Source organism: Culex quinquefasciatus, chromosome 2, assembly GCF_015732765.1.
Source record: "Culex quinquefasciatus strain JHB chromosome 2, VPISU_Cqui_1.0_pri_paternal, whole genome shotgun sequence".
NCBI lineage: Eukaryota > Metazoa > Arthropoda > Insecta > Diptera > Culicidae > Culex > Culex quinquefasciatus.
The window spans coordinates 70,160,915-70,175,114 of record NC_051862.1 but is presented as its reverse complement, the minus strand read 5'-3'; the positions used below and the strand labels follow the sequence as shown (position 1 = coordinate 70,175,114).

The 14,200-nt window shown below is 47.3% G+C and overlaps 1 protein-coding gene across 1 annotated transcript in view; it reads right to left on the bottom strand.

Annotated features, from left to right (window-relative positions):
* LOC6035933 overlaps window positions 1-13,426 on the bottom strand; it is a 52,482-nt gene extending 39,056 nt beyond the window's left edge. Inside the window, exon 1 of the mRNA XM_038251205.1 lies at window positions 12,600-13,426. Within this exon, the coding sequence (XP_038107133.1) occupies window positions 12,600-12,629 (30 nt within the window). The 5' untranslated portion in view covers window positions 12,630-13,426. The remainder of the gene's footprint in view (window positions 1-12,599) is intronic.
* Between the last annotated feature and the right edge of the window lie 774 nt (window positions 13,427-14,200).

Genomic DNA, 14,200 nt, shown 5'->3' with positions numbered 1-14,200 from the left:
CGAAAATTCATTCTATTGCTGGACGTCGACGAGAACACATCAGAAGCAGATGGCCTGGAGGTCCGAGAGCAGATGGCTTGGAGGCAAGGACCAGCTGAGACATGCCAGTCGCGGGAGTCGATCTTTGGAACTGGCCACCACCTGGACTGGAGTGGCCGGAGGCCCCAGGGATGTTCCGATGGGGGGACATTTTCCGGACCGTAAGAGTTGGGGCAATATGGGTATCAAACTTTATGGTTTTTGATACCGGACATGAAATTTGACATTTTGGCAGTAGTGGCCACAATCCGGAGTGGCCGAAGGCCCCGCGGATGTTCCGATGGAGGGACATTTGCCGGACCGTAAGAGTTGGGGCAATATGGGTATCAAACTGCATGGTTTTTGATACTGGACATGAAATTTGACATTTCGGCAGTAGTGGCCACAATCCGGAGTGGCCGAAGGCCCCGCGGATGTTCCGATGGGGGGACATTTGCCGGACCGTAAGAGTTGGGGCAATATGGGTATCAAACTTTATGGTTTTTGATACTGGATATGAAATTTGACATTTCGGCAGTAGTGGCCACAATCCGGAGTGGCCGAAGGCCCCGCGGATGTTCCGATGGAGGGACATTTGCCGGACCGTAAGAGTTGGGGCAATATGGGTATCAAACTTTATGGTTTTTGATACCGGACATGAAATTTGACATTTTGGCAGTAGTGGCCACAATCCGGAGTGGCCGAAGGCCCCGCGGATGTTCCGATGGAGGGACATTTGCCGGACCGTAAGAGTTGGGGCAATATGGGTATCAAACTGCATGGTTTTTGATACTGGACATGAAATTTGACATTTCGGCAGTAGTGGCCACAATCCGGAGTGGCCGAAGGCCCCGCGGATGTTCCGATGGGGGGACATTTGCCGGACCGTAAGAGTTGGGGCAATATGGGTATCAAACTTTATGGTTTTTGATACTGGATATGAAATTTGACATTTCGGCAGTAGTGGCCACAATCCGGAGTGGCCGAAGGCCCCGCGGATGTTCCGATGGAGGGACATTTGCCGGACCGTAAGAGTTGGGGCAATATGGGTATCAAACTTTATGGTTTTTGATACTGGACATGAAATTTGACATTTTGGCAGTAGTGGCCACAATCCGGAGTGGCCGAAGGCCCCGCGGATGTTCCGATGGAGGGACATTTGCCGGACCGTAAGAGTTGGGGCAATATGGGTATCAAACTTTATGGTTTTTGATACTGGACATGAAATTTGACATTTCGGCAGTAGTGGCCACAATCCGGAGTGGCCGAAGGCCCCGCGGATGTTCCGATGGGGGGACATTTGCCGGACCGTAAGAGTTGGGGCAATATGGGTATCAAACTTTATGGTTTTTGATACTGGATATGAAATTTGACATTTCGGCAGTAGTGGCCACAATCCGGAGTGGCCGAAGGCCCCGCGGATGTTCCGATGGAGGGACATTTGCCGGACCGTAAGAGTTGGGGCAATATGGGTATCAAACTTTATGGTTTTTGATACTGGACATGAAATTTGACATTTCGGCAGTAGTGGCCACAATCCGGAGTGGCCGAAGGCCCCGCGGATGTTCCGATGGGGGGACATTTGCCGGACCGTAAGAGTTGGGGCAATATGGGTATCAAACTGCATGGTTTTTGATACTGGACATGAAATTTGACATTTCGGCAGTAGTGGCCACAATCCGGAGTGGCCGAAGGCCCCGCGGATGTTCCGATGGAGGGACATTTGCCGGACCGTAAGAGTTGGGGCAATATGGGTATCAAACTTTATGGTTTTTGATACTGGACATGAAATTTGACATTTCGGCAGTAGTGGCCATAATCCGGAGTGGCCGGAGGCCCCGCGGATGTTCCGATGGGGGGACGTTTGCCGGACCGTAAGAGTTGGGGCAATATGGGTATCAAACTTTATGGTTTTTGATACTGGATATGAAATTTGACATTTCGGCAGTAGTGGCCACAATCCGGAGTGGCCGGAGGCCCCGCGGATGTTCCGATGGGGGGACGTTTGCCGGACCGTAAGAGTTAAGGCAATATGGGTATCAAACTTTATGGTTTTTGATACTGGACATGAAATTTGACATTTCGGCAGTAGTGGCCACAATCCGGAGTGGCCGGAGGCCCCGCGGATGTTCCGATGGGGGGACGTTTGCCGGACCGTAAGAGTTGGGGCAATATGGGTATCAAACTGCATGGTTTTTGATACTGGACATGAAATTTGACATTTCGGCAGTAGTGGCCACAATCCGGAGTGGCCGAAGGCCCCGCGGATGTTCCGATGGGGGGACATTTGCCGGACCGTAAGAGTTGGGGCAATATGGGTATCAAACTTTATGGTTTTTGATACTGGATATGAAATTTGACATTTCGGCAGTAGTGGCCACAATCCAGAGTGGCCGAAGGCCCGCGGATGTTCCGATGGAGGGACATTTGCCGGACCGTAAGAGTTGGGGCAATATGGGTATCAAACTTTATGGTTTTTGATACTGGACATGAAATTTGACATTTCGGCAGTAGTGGCCACAATCCGGAGTGGCCGAAGGCCACGCGGATGTTCCGATGGAGGGACATTTGCCGGACCGTAAGAGTTGGGGCAATATGGGTATCAAACTTTATGGTTTTTGATACTGGACATGAAATTTGACATTTCGGCAGTAGTGGCCACAATCCGGAGTGGCCGAAGGCCCCGCGGATGTTCCGATGGAGGGACATTTGCCGGACCGTAAGAGTTGGGGCAATATGGGTATCAAACTTTATGGTTTTTGATACTGGACATGAAATTTGACATTTCGGCAGTAGTGGCCACAATCCGGAGTGGCCGAAGGCCCCGCGGATGTTCCGATGGGGGGACATTTGCCGGACCGTAAGAGTTGGGGCAATATGGGTATCAAACTTTATGGTTTTTGATACTGGATATGAAATTTGACATTTCGGCAGTAGTGGCCACAATCCGGAGTGGCCGAAGGCCCCGCGGATGTTCCGATGGAGGGACATTTGCCGGACCGTAAGAGTTGGGGCAATATGGGTATCAAACTTTATGGTTTTTGATACTGGACATGAAATTTGACATTTCGGCAGTAGTGGCCACAATCCGGAGTGGCCGAAGGCCCCGCGGATGTTCCGATGGAGGGACATTTGCCGGACCGTAAGAGTTGGGGCAATATGGGTATCAAACTTTATGGTTTTTGATACTGGACATGAAATTTGACATTTCGGCAGTAGTGGCCACAATCCGGAGTGGCCGAAGGCCCCGCGGATGTTCCGATGGAGGGACATTTGCCGGACCGTAAGAGTTGGGGCAATATGGGTATCAAACTTTATGGTTTTTGATACTGGACATGAGATTTGATATTTCGGCAGTAGTGGCCACAATCCGGAGTGGCCGAAGGCCCCGCGGATGTTCCGATGGGGGGACATTTGCCGGACCGTAAGAGTTGGGGCAATATGGGTATCAAACTTTATGGTTTTTGATACTGGATATGAAATTTGACATTTCGGCAGTAGTGGCCACAATCCGGAGTGGCCGAAGGCCCCGCGGATGTTCCGATGGAGGGACATTTGCCGGACCGTAAGAGTTGGGGCAATATGGGTATCAAACTTTATGGTTTTTGATACTGGACATGAAATTTGACATTTCGGCAGTAGTGGCCACAATCCGGAGTGGCCGAAGGCCCCGCGGATGTTCCGATGGGGGACATTTGCCGGACCGTAAGAGTTGGGGCAATATGGGTATCAAACTTTATGGTTTTTGATACTGGACATGAAATTTGACATTTCGGCAGTAGTGGCCACAATCCGGAGTGGCCGAAGGCCCCGCGGATGTTCCGATGGAGGGACATTTGCCGGACCGTAAGAGTTGGGGCAATATGGGTATCAAACTTTATGGTTTTTGATACTGGACATGAAATTTGACATTTCGGCAGTAGTGGCCACAATCCGGAGTGGCCGGAGGCCCCGCGGATGTTCCGATGGGGGGACGTTTGCCGGACCGTAAGAGTTGGGGCAATATGGGTATCAAACTTTATGGTTTTTGATACTGGATATGAAATTTGACATTTCGGCAGTAGTGGCCACAATCCGGAGTGGCCGAAGGCCCCGCGGATGTTCCGATGGGGGGACATTTGCCGGACCGTAAGAGTTGGGGCAATATGGGTATCAAACTTTATGGTTTTTGATACTGGACATGAAATTTGACATTTCGGCAGTAGTGGCCACAATCCGGAGTGGCCGAAGGCCCCGCGGATGTTCCGATGGAGGGACATTTGCCGGACCGTAAGAGTTGGGGCAATATGGGTATCAAACTTTATGGTTTTTGATACTGGACATGAAATTTGACATTTCGGCAGTAGTGGCCACAATCCGGAGTGGCCGGAGGCCCCGCGGATGTTCCGATGGGGGGACGTTTGCCGGACCGTAAGAGTTGGGGCAATATGGGTATCAAACTTTATGGTTTTTGATACTGGACATGAAATTTGACATTTCGGCAGTAGTGGCCACAATCCGGAGTGGCCGAAGGCCCCGCGGATGTTCCGATGGAGGGACATTTGCCGGACCGTAAGAGTTGGGGCAATATGGGTATCAAACTTTATGGTTTTTGATACTGGACATGAAATTTGACATTTCGGCAGTAGTGGCCACAATCCGGAGTGGCCGAAGGCCCCGCGGATGTTCCGATGGGGGGACATTTGCCGGACCGTAAGAGTTGGGGCAATATGGGTATCAAACTTTATGGTTTTTGATACTGGATATGAAATTTGACATTTCGGCAGTAGTGGCCACAATCCGGAGTGGCCGAAGGCCCCGCGGATGTTCCGATGGAGGGACATTTGCCGGACCGTAAGAGTTGGGGCAATATGGGTATCAAACTTTATGGTTTTTGATACTGGACATGAAATTTGACATTTCGGCAGTAGTGGCCACAATCCGGAGTGGCCGAAGGCCCCGCGGATGTTCCGATGGGGGGACATTTGCCGGACCGTAAGAGTTGGGGCAATATGGGTATCAAACTGCATGGTTTTTGATACTGGACATGAAATTTGACATTTCGGCAGTAGTGGCCACAATCCGGAGTGGCCGAAGGCCCCGCGGATGTTCCGATGGAGGGACATTTGCCGGACCGTAAGAGTTGGGGCAATATGGGTATCAAACTTTATGGTTTTTGATACTGGACATGAAATTTGACATTTCGGCAGTAGTGGCCACAATCCGGAGTGGCCGGAGGCCCCGCGGATGTTCCGATGGGGGGACGTTTGCCGGACCGTAAGAGTTGGGGCAATATGGGTATCAAACTTTATGGTTTTTGATACTGGACATGAAATTTGACATTTCGGCAGTAGTGGCCACAATCCGGAGTGGCCGGAGGCCCCGCGGATGTTCCGATGGGGGGACGTTTGCCGGACCGTAAGAGTTAAGGCAATATGGGTATCAAACTTTATGGTTTTTGATACTGGACATGAAATTTGACATTTCGGCAGTAGTGGCTACAATCCGGAGTGGCCGGAGGCCCCGCGGATGTTCCGATGGGGGGACGTTTGCCGGACCGTAAGAGTTGGGGCAATATGGGTATCAAACTGCATGGTTTTTGATACTGGACATGAAATTTGACATTTCGGCAGTAGTGGCCACAATCCGGAGTGGCCGAAGGCCCCGCGGATGTTCCGATGGGGGGACATTTGCCGGACCGTAAGAGTTGGGGCAATATGGGTATCAAACTTTATGGTTTTTGATACTGGATATGAAATTTGACATTTCGGCAGTAGTGGCCACAATCCAGAGTGGCCGAAGGCCCCGCGGATGTTCCGATGGAGGGACATTTGCCGGACCGTAAGAGTTGGGGCAATATGGGTATCAAACTTTATGGTTTTTGATACTGGACATGAAATTTGACATTTCGGCAGTAGTGGCCACAATCCGGAGTGGCCGAAGGCCCCGCGGATGTTCCGATGGAGGGACATTTGCCGGACCGTAAGAGTTGGGGCAATATGGGTATCAAACTTTATGGTTTTTGATACTGGACATGAAATTTGACATTTCGGCAGTAGTGGCCACAATCCGGAGTGGCCGGAGGCCCCGCGGATGTTCCGATGGGGGGACATTTGCCGGACCGTAAGAGTTGGGGCAATATGGGTATCAAACTGCATGGTTTTTGATACTGGACATGAAATTTGACATTTCGGCAGTAGTGGCCACAATCCGGAGTGGCCGAAGGCCCCGCGGATGTTCCGATGGGGGGACATTTGCCGGACCGTAAGAGTTGGGGCAATATGGGTATCAAACTTTATGGTTTTTGATACTGGATATGAAATTTGACATTTCGGCAGTAGTGGCCACAATCCGGAGTGGCCGAAGGCCCCGCGGATGTTCCGATGGAGGGACATTTGCCGGACCGTAAGAGTTGGGGCAATATGGGTATCAAACTTTATGGTTTTTGATACTGGACATGAAATTTGACATTTCGGCAGTAGTGGCCACAATCCGGAGTGGCCGAAGGCCCCGCGGATGTTCCGATGGGGGGACATTTGCCGGACCGTAAGAGTTGGGGCAATATGGGTATCAAACTTTATGGTTTTTGATACTGGACATGAAATTTGACATTTCGGCAGTAGTGGCCACAATCCGGAGTGGCCGAAGGCCCCGCGGATGTTCCGATGGAGGGACATTTGCCGGACCGTAAGAGTTGGGGCAATATGGGTATCAAACTTTATGGTTTTTGATACCGGACATGAAATTTGACATTTTGGCAGTAGTGGCCACAATCCGGAGTGGCCGAAGGCCCCGCGGATGTTCCGATGGAGGGACATTTGCCGGACCGTAAGAGTTGGGGCAATATGGGTATCAAACTTTATGGTTTTTGATACTGGACATGAGATTTGATATTTCGGCAGTAGTGGCCACAATCCGGAGTGGCCGAAGGCCCCGCGGATGTTCCGATGGGGGGACATTTGCCGGACCGTAAGAGTTGGGGCAATATGGGTATCAAACTTTATGGTTTTTGATACTGGACATGAAATTTGACATTTCGGCAGTAGTGGCCACAATCCGGAGTGGCCGAAGGCCCCGCGGATGTTCCGATGGGGGGACATTTGCCGGACCGTAAGAGTTGGGGCAATATGGGTATCAAACTTTATGGTTTTTGATACTGGACATGAAATTTGACATTTCGGCAGTAGTGGCCACAATCCGGAGTGGCCGGAGGCCCCGCGGATGTTCCGATGGGGGGACGTTTGCCGGACCGTAAGAGTTGGGGCAATATGGGTATCAAACTTTATGGTTTTTGATACTGGACATGAAATTTGACATTTTGGCAGAAGTGGCCGAAGGCCCCGCGGATGTTCCGATGGAGGGACATTTGCCGGACCGTAAGAGTTGGGGCAATATGGGTATCAAACTTTATGGTTTTTGATACTGGATATGAAATTTGACATTTCGGCAGTAGTGGCCACAATCCGGAGTGGCCGAAGGCCCCGCGGATGTTCCGATGGGGGACATTTGCCGGACCGTAAGAGTTGGGGCAATATGGGTATCAAACTTTATGGTTTTTGATACTGGACATGAAATTTGACATTTCGGCAGTAGTGGCCACAATCCGGAGTGGCCGAAGGCCCCGCGGATGTTCCGATGGGGGGACATTTGCCGGACCGTAAGAGTTGGGGCAATATGGGTATCAAACTTTATGGTTTTTGATACTGGACATGAAATTTGACATTTCGGCAGTAGTGGCCACAATCCGGAGTGGCCGGAGGCCCCGCGGATGTTCCGATGGGGGGACATTTGCCGGACCGTAAGAGTTGGGGCAATATGGGTATCAAACTTTATGGTTTTTGATACTGGACATGAAATTTGACATTTTGGCAGTAGTGGCCACAATCCGGAGTGGCCGAAGGCCCCGGGATGTTCCGATGGAGGGACATTTGCCGGACCGTAAGAGTTGGGGCAATATGGGTATCAAACTGTATGGTTTTTGATACCGGACATGAAATTTGACATTTTGGCAGTAGTGGCCACAATCCGGAGTGGCCGAAGGCCCCGGGATGTTCCGATGGAGGGACATTTGCTGGACCGTAAGAGTTGGGGCAATATGGGTATCAAACTTACTGATTTTTGATACTGGACATAAAAAGTTGCATTTGGCCATTATCTGAAACTAAGCAGTTAAAATATATTGCTTATTAGGCAGGAAGTAATAAATAGATTACTGCGATGCACATTTTTTTGTGCCACTGCGAAAATCTGTTTCTGGAAATTTAAAATAACTATCTCGTAATCATTAAGAGCCCTGTAAGGGTAGTTTTTAATGTCTGCTGTTCAAATTTCCTTTACTGCCGCCGATTGCTTGCAACAGCCTTGCAAAAAAAATTCCCGCATCTTGGTAACTTTCGGGTGGTGAAGGAAAGTAAATTGATTTCACTTCGATTTCTATTTCAGCTCCACTTGCAATTTCCGTCCCCTTAGTTCGATAGGACGGTTATTATAAGGGGGAAATTTGGACCGGACATTCTAATCGAAAATTTCAACAAACATCTTGCAAAGTTCTTTGTCATACTGGTCATGTGTAACATAACCACCTGCACCTTTTTTAAGAGCGGATACAAACATCGTACAAGTATTTCAGAAAAAGAGCTCTCAAAAATTAGGCTTTTAGTTCCGGGTTTCGGGCCAAAATGCAATCCAAAGACCGCATCAAAACCTTCAAATTAGTACCTAAAAGGATTTTTTTCTGGGACGATTCCCCGCTGTGCACGATTGATTTTTTAAAGATTTCCTTAGACCTTAAACCTTTCTTTTGTAAGAAAGGCAAAAAACCACTTTAATAACGTCGAAAATCTTTTGACGTAAAATTGTTTTTAGAAAGTTTACTAACATTTTCCCAAAGTATGGTGGAATTTGATAAACTCTACCTTAAATGCCAATCCTTTAAAAAATTACCCAATCTCACCCGTTAGAGGGGGTGACATTGGGTCAAATGAAATATAAATTATGCTCAAATACAAAACAAAAACAAGTCACCCAACAGTATTTCTTGTTCGAGGGAATCGTGTTAACAATAGTTTTATCAGGGTTTTTTTCAGATACTTTTCGAGCAATTCCAACAATGTTAATTTTTCGAGAGGTCATTTTAGGTCAAAAACGTACCTCAACTTTAGACAGCTGCCAAAATGACGGGATTTGTTCTAGGAACGATATTTTTACAACTAAGTCATCTTACAACCCTTCCAACAGAATTTAGTTACATGGAGAAGAACCTGAGAAATGATAAAAACCGTAAAAATCACTTTGACCCAATTTCACCTCCAGCCCCACTAACGGAACATTAAATTTCAAAACAAAATGATATGTCCCAAAAATATACAGTTGCGTAACAAAAAATGGCAGAGATTTAAAAAAATGTGTTTTTTCGATGAAAAATGCGTTATTTCGGAATTTAAAGTACACAGAAAAAAATCAGTTTACATAATCGTGAATTTTGTTCATGAATTTGAGAATAACGAAAGAATTTATCCATGCGTATATTGCATTTGCACTAAAAACATCCTTCATGGTTATCAAATTCTTGAACACAATCCACGATTTCGATTCGATTTTGACTTGTATCCGTGTACACCATCAAATGTTCAAAACTAGAAAAGATCGAACCACTAACACTAACTCTTTACAAATGGAATTACTGTATAAATATGAAGGTTTCCAGCAAGAGCGTGTTTTGCGTACTAATGGAGACGCCTGGTACTAACAAAAATTTATTTAAAAGAAACTTTTTTTACAGTTTAGATAAATCTAGGGAATTGCAAAATATTTCGATTTTTTACATCCAATTTTCACCGATGTTGAATATCCCGTCCGTGTGGATCAATCGGACCGCGCACTGGACTCACAATCCAGAAGTTGATGGTTCGAATCCCGCAGAGAACGCTCTAAAAATTCTAAGTGTAAATATGGGTATCCGGCGCCGTCGTTCTGTGCCGTACTCAAGCACTTAGGAGCCCAGGGTGGCGATGTCCTTGTGGTTAAAAGGAAGACACTAGTGGTTGATACTGGTAATGGTGGCCGACAGCAATAAAGTCAATTTTGTCGTTTTTTGAATATCCTGAGGCATACTTTGTCTTTATCAGGACCTGGCTAATGTTTATGTCAGAAATAGGTTTAACTATGATGTTTTAAAATAGTATGCAAAAATAGTCAGAAATTGACCCGGAAAACTACTACTTCACAAGGTTATTTTTCAATTTCAATTCGGTTTTATTAGTGAATAATCATGTTACAATTAGTTCATTCGCAGTACATAACAGAGTTTTGGAGTTCCTTTCAGCTGTGTGTTAAATCTCAATCCATTTTGGAACGATTATTGCTTATGACTAAGAGATTACCAAAAGTAAGAAAAATTTTAGAAAAAACTTACTGAAATTGCAAAGGAAAGGGGATAGAAATAGAAAAAGCTTAAACTAGATCACAGTTTTTTTTATCTACGCTGAGTTGCCCGCTGGAACCGTACGCTGTCCAGCTGCAGGAACGGTTGCGCTCGTATTCCGCTGAGAAGGGTGGGATGCTGCTGCTTTCTTCTTCCTCTTTTCCTGCTCCTCGAGGTACGCCTTGCGCGCGACGCATCCGCGGTAATTACCGGTATGGTTGCCGTCACAGTTGGCGCACTTAATGCGCGCCTTGGTGTGCTCTGCCTTGTCCCCAAGTCCGCCTTGCACGGCAGTGCACACTTCTCCGAGAGGTGTGTTTCACCGCACTTCACGCAGCGGGGCGGAGGTTACAGTTCCGCGAGCCGTGGCCGAACTTCTGGCAACGGTGGCATTGCGCTACGTCCATTGGGTTTTTGGAGTAAAACCGCCAGTTTACCCAAAAACCGTCCAACGCCTTAGTCCGTCGCAGGTCTTGGATTTTGACGGTGCCGCGGTCGAAGTACAACAGGTACAGAGTGTGCGTACCTGTGACTGTTGTCTTGCGCGAGAGCACTTTTATCTCCCGTGGCGTCATTCCGGCACCCGAGAGGTGTTCCTTCAGGTCGGCGATTGGGCGGTCTTGGTAGCCCTGCAGGACTACCTTAACCGCGGTCTTCTCAACTGGATCGAATGTGTAGAACTTGAAGTTGCTACACTTCAGTTCTTTCACCACCAGGTCGAAATTCTTTTTGTTGAAAGTAATCACTTGTACTTTCGATTTTCCAATTTTCAGACTATATTGGAGGCCTTCCAGCAACTCGTCAACATCGTCCGCCAACGTATCCAAAACAAAAATTGGAGGTGGTCGCCGTTTCTTCGGAGAATTATCTTTTTTTGTCGTACTACCTTTTTTGCGTGCACGTCCATCGTCGTCGTCGTCGTCGGTAGTGGTGCTACCGTCGGTTTTGTTGTTGTTGGTTTCCTCGTCACTCAGTCTCGCGAACTTGTTACTGGTGGGAATGTTGGCGGATGTTGATGCGCCACCGGTCGACAGATTGCCGGAAGTACCTGAGCGGAGTCTGCTTCTTATAGGGCTGCGATCCTGGACACGGTAATTAGCGTGCAATAACTCCGGATTGAAACCATCAGCGCACACGCTCCCTGCGCGATGGCGGACGACGCGGCGGCGTTGTTTTGTTTACCTTTTTGCACTCGGCCGGTAGACGAACTTCGCGGGTTTTTCGAGGCCGCACTCGAACTGCCACGGCCACGGCCGGCCTTCGGCATGCTGGTGGAGCAAACTCACGGGTAATCACGGTCGATTGCGGCGGAAATTTCGAAAAAACTTTTAGAGCTCTGAGCACTTAACTGCTGCTTGCTCTGGAGGATACACGCAGAAATGATTCACAAGGTTATGAAATTATTTTGCCACGTGTTCTCAGCCCAGTCGTATTTATTATTTATCTTCCTTTTTTATCCAGATGCGCCTTTGCACAGAGATGTAATTTGGCTGAGTTCAACAACCAGAAGCATAAATTGACCTCTCGTCCGAAACCCCAAAAGCGGGACCAACCAGGAACCATACACACGGGAAGGGAATGTTATTTCCGCTGACGCTGGCTGACAAATCTAGGGCACCGCACACAAACAACGGCAGCCTGCAGCGCATTGCGACATGAGTTCGGAGTTACAATTCGAATTGCATTTCCTTTTTTTCTCTGAAAGTGTGCAGTTCATTACTTTGTTTGGTCGAGAACAATGGCTGGTTTTCAGAACGATGTTTTTCGTTTACGTTGAATAAATTTGAATTTTGGATTTTTTACTGCATGTTTTATTCATGTTGGTGTATTTGAATTTAATGGCAGAAGTTTGTATGTTTGATGCAATCTGATGAAATCTTTTCAAACATCTTGTAATGAATTCCACAAAAAGGGCCAGTCGGTCATGTGGCAGACCAATCCAGACAGAAAGCCACAGACAAAGACAGACAGATAATTTATACAAACTGTGCGCACAGGTCACAGATCTGCGATGCAGATGAAACCCATTTTCTCCAGTCACCTGACACGGTCTAACTATCTGCTCAAATAGTAATGCAAATTGACTTAGAAAACCTTGATGGAACCATTTTGTTATTTTGTACAATTTGTGCACGAAATTAATTTGTATTTTTGTTGTTGTTGCGGAGAACCCACTTACCTGGAGATTCCACTCTTTTGGCAAAGACATTTTTCATAGATTGATGTAGCGAACTTTCCGTTTTTGAAACTAGGTTTCATTGGATTGCTCTGTGGCGTGTGTCGTCTGCGGCCGAAATGTGTTGCAGGGGCACTTGCACCTCGGGATGGCACAATTCTCCGTGTGCGAGGGTGTGTGTGTTTGTAACTCTGCCTTCCCCTGAACTTATGCAATCACGCGTTCTTTGTCCGACGTACGACCGATCCTTGTTACTTTGAGTTGGGTGAATTTCTACTTTACAAACTAATTATTTTATGCTAGTTTGTGAGATTTTTGGTACCAAAATGGTACCAAAGTGACTTTTCTTCACGAAATACTAACACCTTTTGCTAAGTTATTTCCTTATTTCACTACCGACGAATACTGCTGCGACAATTGCTTATTAAACTCCTAGTAAAATTTGGTCTAGTTTTGTCCTATATAATAGGAAACAAATTGCGATGACTGCTCCCGACTTTGGCCACCCGTGTTACCCTTTTTATTATCGATTTTCCACCCGCAATGGTGTCGTCGCCTCGCACACACACACTCTTTTCTAATCTAGCTAAATTTTCCTAACTTTGCTGCGACGATTTCGGAAAGATACGGATCCCTCCCTGGATCCGGCGGTTCTTCGGCGAATTCAGCGGCTTAGGGAAAAAATCCCTTTCCGGAAAGGCCTTAGGTAACAGAGCACAAAAAGCTTTTCTTCCACACTTTTTTTTTAATCCCTAGCCTATTACAGAAGAGAGAAAAAGTTCGCTTGCGATGCAGCACTGACGGTGGCAGAAATGAAAATGGTCAATCGATGTGGCGACGAGAGAGCCTTCTCCAGGACGAGTTGGAATTTTCCGAGTGAGATGGAAAATTTGGACGGTTTTCCCGCGCGCTCCCACTCTGACTCACACGTGTTTGCAAGAAATGCATCGACTTGCGGGTCCTGCGCGTTGCGTTTGTTTTTGTCGACATTGGACGCGATTATAGCAGGCTGTGCCATAAAAAGTCCTACTGCACGAGGTGATTTCTGCTTGTAAACACAGCACACGTGCCCCTTTGTGCCACGTGAGCCGAGATCGACGACCTCGTTATCAAAAAGGAAAAGTAAAACTAACCCAAAGTCCCCCAACAAAACCTGAAACTTAACCTCAATCGCTCGGTTTTTCCACCGGTTACGCAACGGCAACCGCTTCCGGGTTGGGCAAGGTCGTTCCGGGGCAATGCATTTATAGCAAGCTCGCAGACGTAGAGGGGACATTGACCTCGGGTCGACCTTGACACAGTCTTGCGTAGATTGTTCTAAATTTCCACAACCTCCCCCCTAGGGTTATGTCGTGTATCGTAAGAGTTTGTTTCTTAGGATTTTTGTTTTATGTTTTTGGTCACATGATGCGTTTTGCTCAATGGGTGTTGCGTGCGTAGAATAGGTGGGCTTTTGCATGAGTTGTCGTATTATTGTAGTACGGCACGATGTGAACGGAAAATGACGCAATCAAAATAGAAAAATGCAGATTATCACATGTTGCCATGCGTCTCAAAATTTCAGATCAGATCTTGATGGAGGCGCGTGGTATTTTGTGATTTGA